The sequence below is a fragment of the Rattus rattus genome, chromosome 17, assembly GCF_011064425.1.
Source record: "Rattus rattus isolate New Zealand chromosome 17, Rrattus_CSIRO_v1, whole genome shotgun sequence".
NCBI classification, from domain to species: domain Eukaryota; kingdom Metazoa; phylum Chordata; class Mammalia; order Rodentia; family Muridae; genus Rattus; species Rattus rattus.
Genome location: NC_046170.1, coordinates 4,236,208 through 4,239,845, shown reverse-complemented (window position 1 = coordinate 4,239,845; position 3,638 = coordinate 4,236,208). Strand labels below are relative to the sequence as shown.

General features: G+C 49.9%; 1 protein-coding gene across 2 annotated transcripts in view; it reads right to left on the bottom strand.

The window, feature by feature from the left end:
* Window positions 1-3,394, bottom strand: part of Isx (intestine specific homeobox) — a 19,361-nt gene extending 15,967 nt beyond the window's left edge. For both annotated transcript variants that reach the window (XM_032887899.1, XM_032887900.1), the window contains exon 1: window positions 2,928-3,394. In XM_032887899.1, the coding sequence (XP_032743790.1) occupies window positions 2,928-3,144 (217 nt within the window). In that variant the 5' untranslated portion in view covers window positions 3,145-3,394. The remainder of the gene's footprint in view (window positions 1-2,927) is intronic.
* Window positions 3,395-3,638: the final 244 nt, after the last annotated feature.

Here is a 3,638-nt window from a genome sequence, read left to right as displayed (position 1 = left end):
GTGAGGATGAGAAGCTGGGGAACGAATCTTATTTATCCTCAGTCAAGGTGGGCAGTGCCTCTAGCTTGTCCTGCGAGCCTGAATGATTGGCCTGGTTTTGACTCTGCATGAACTTTACATTTGAACATCCCCTTTCACCTCTCTGAGGCCCAGTCTCCTCAGAGAATTCCCCTGCACTCCTAGGTCCACTGGGGTTCCTTAGAGTACAGCTTTGTGGCCCTGCCCTTGTTCTTGTTACCATCTTGGACGTGGGCCTTAAATGCCACAGTTAATCCAAGCTCCCTATATAATAGTGATAAAGCAGTGGGAGCTGAGGCTATAAAACCTGACATGAAAAATTAAGAGTGGAAAAGTTCATCTGGCTTATAGTTCCAGTGGGTTGTAGTTCACCATGGCAGGGAGGCATGGTGGAGCAGCCCAGGGTACGTGACATTGGGGTAGGGGACCCTTCACATTGTTATAGTCCCAGGCACAGAGTGAGAGGAGAACTTGGGGCCAGGAACCCAATCCTATTGACATATTTCTTCTGGCCAGGCCTCATCTCTTAAAGGTCTTATAGTTTCTCCAAGTAGTGTCACCAGCTTGGGAGTAAGCATTCAAAACATGAGCCTGATCCTGTTGGGGAGATTTCTGATTGAAACCATCACCTGAAGTCACGTCCTCCATGTAAGGTGAGACGTACAATCTATACATGTAAGGCGAGAGAGTAAGGAGCCTGTACCTCACTGCTGTTCTTAGGGGCTTCCCTAGTTGGGAGGTTCTAGTCCAGAAGAAAGACAGAACACAAGGAGCTTAAGGGCATTGGCCAGTGGCAACAAAACCTGAGCTGCATTTGGGCCTCCTCAGATGGTAGGGAGGGGCAAGGGTGATGGACAGGGTTGGCCTCCTCGCTCCTTTGTTCCCAGAGAGGCAGTCTCTGCTATGAAAAATGACCATCATGCTCTAGGGTTTCCCAACAGCTGACTTATTGTTGGGTCAGTCAAGGAATGCTAGAGCGGGGAACAACTTTATGGAGACTTATCTCTTCTCTTTCGTGTTTCTTTTGAGGAAACTGAGGCCCGGATGGGTGGTTCGCTCTAGGTCCCCTGTGCATTGGTGCCACGTCTGGGCTTAGAGGTCTGTTTTCTTGAGCCCCTCCCCTACCTACACAGCGTCACGGATGTCTGTGGTTTACCTTTGTACTGGCTGCCATATTGGCGTCCTGTCTGCACCAGTGTCCGCCTCATTTTTACTTTTTGTTTTGCTCAAATACACACACTTGGAAAGTAATCCTCCTATCCTGACCACCACAAAACTCGCACCTTTTGACACCATAGGGGGCTAGGATGGTCATAACCACAGAAATATTGACATAGTAGCTTTATACCTGAGATCCCTTAAAGTCATAAACTGCCGAATGACCCCAGCCCGAGGGTTGGGAAAGCTGAGTTTTAGAAGAAGGGTCACACAGATTTACATTGTGGCTAGAAATAGTCCCCATGCATGGTTTTAAGGCTTCTGGGGAGAAATGCTAGTGCTACGAGCTCATGCTGTTTTAGTTTTCTCTCCTCTTTTGGGTTTTCCTTTTTCAAAGTGGGCGTCACGCATGTGACTATGAGCTAGAACAAAGGCCAGGAGAGTGCTGTGGGAACCACAGGGTACCCACCAATGCTGTGGTTGTTGTTTCGGCCAGCACTTTCTGGTGTCTGCTCCAGCTTTAGCAATGGAACTTGTTACTATCCTCAGTGGAGGCATAGAAAGAGCCGTCTCTTCTTATCGGGATCAACGGCACCCCACTCTCTCATTGTGATGGTGAGAGTGGAATTCACTTAAACAGCTGCAGCAGAAGAGACCTAGGTTTAAGACCCCCGTGAACTGGCTTCTGTGAATCCTCAATTGACTGGAAGATACCAGTGAACTTCTCAGAGCTGAGCCCAAGGCCCTTTTCTGTCAGAGAGCCAGCCAGCTCCCCTGCTGTTACTGCTAACATCCCTCCTGGGTCTTCTTTTTGCCTGTAGATGAGCACAGCCCCAGAGAGGAAACTCTGCGGGAGACTGGCTGGCAGCAGGGCTCTGTGGGGAGGCAATGCTGTCTGTCAAGGACTCCCCTGAGCTACCTGCCCAGTATTTTCTTAGATGAAAGTGTGGAAAGGGGAAAGACCTAGATCTGGTGTCAGATACTCAAGGCTTACCCAAGACCTGGTCTGAGATTTTATAAGCACCAACAACACCTCCTCTGACCCCACCCCGCATTCCCTGAGCTGTTTCACAGAGTGAGGCTGAGATCAGAGAGGACAGGGACTCCCCTAAAGTCACACCAGGTTAAATCTCCCACAACTAGGGTATCCATTACCCTGCCTGGATGCTGTCTTGAAGGAGAACCTGACAACCACCTGCTCTCTTATTTAGGTGCATGCTCTCAGGTGGCTACAGACTTGGGTTTGGGGACCCTGTGAGGACAGACCCTCACAGAGCTTCAGCTACTAGAAGTCATGCAGGCTGAACTCAGCTCACGGGGAGAATGTACTAGAAACAAGGGTTTGGGGTTCCGGGCTTTGAGTTCAGATTGCGACTTCAAGCTTTCTAACTTGGTAACATTGTCGATCCCTTTTCTTATCAGTCCACTTATCATAATCTCTGCCCAAGTGAAAGGAAAGTGCCTACCACCTGGTCAGTGCAGGATCAATGTGATTGATAATTCCAAGCCATAGCCTGGTCACAAGAATAAGCTCTGAGCCCCTGCACGTCACAATGGCCTGAGACTATGGGCCTCTGCACTCTGAATACTGCAGTTCCATATAAGACTGAAAGGTTTAAAAAGCGACTGGTTTAGAACCTACTATCCCTTTGGATGTCACAGCCCCCTATTTTATTGACAAAGATCATTTGAGTCCTCCCGCTTCTCCCCCAAGACCACAGAACAAAAGAAAATGGCTAGAAATCACTTACCTTGGGGCTGATCCTGTGTGGGCTTCTCCAACTTAGAACCTGGGGTAGTGGTCTGCCTGGAGTCCCCACCACCAAGGCTTTGTGGTCTGGGCAAATTTCTTCTTTCTGTGGGTCTCTTCAGAATTGCCTCAATGGAGAAAGACAGGCCCAGCTTCTCTGGGGCCTCACAGTATCCTGAACTCTTCTCTATGTCCCTCTGGATGGTAGGACCTGCCATAGCCTGACCTGAAGGCTGCTGGGAGGAACACTCTGTGTGTGCCCGGGGCGATGCCAGCAGAGGGTGGTATAGTTTCTTTCTGGAGTTTCTGGGGGCCCAGAGGGCACACAGAGGTGGTGATCGGGGATCCTGATGCTGGGTGATTCTGGCACAATTCCTTGGACACAGGGACTTCCATGGACCTCGAACACCTCCAAGATTAGAAAGTGGCTTCCAGCAGCAGAGCTGGTGGGTACTTGTCCTGTATCCACAGGTCGATAGTTGTCACCGAACAGAGGTTCAGTTTTCCAGAAGGATCTTCTTGAAGGTGGAGGCTTTCACAGTCACCAGCCTAGGCAAAGATCCTGAGCTCAAGGATACCAGAAAACAAAGAAAAAAACAGCGGAGTTGGTGGGATGATATCACTGCCTAGAGATTTGGAGCCGGCGTCCACCTTTGTCCTCTCTCTGACTCGTGTCCCCTTCCTGCTGGCCTCAGGCAGTCCCTGGGAAGCT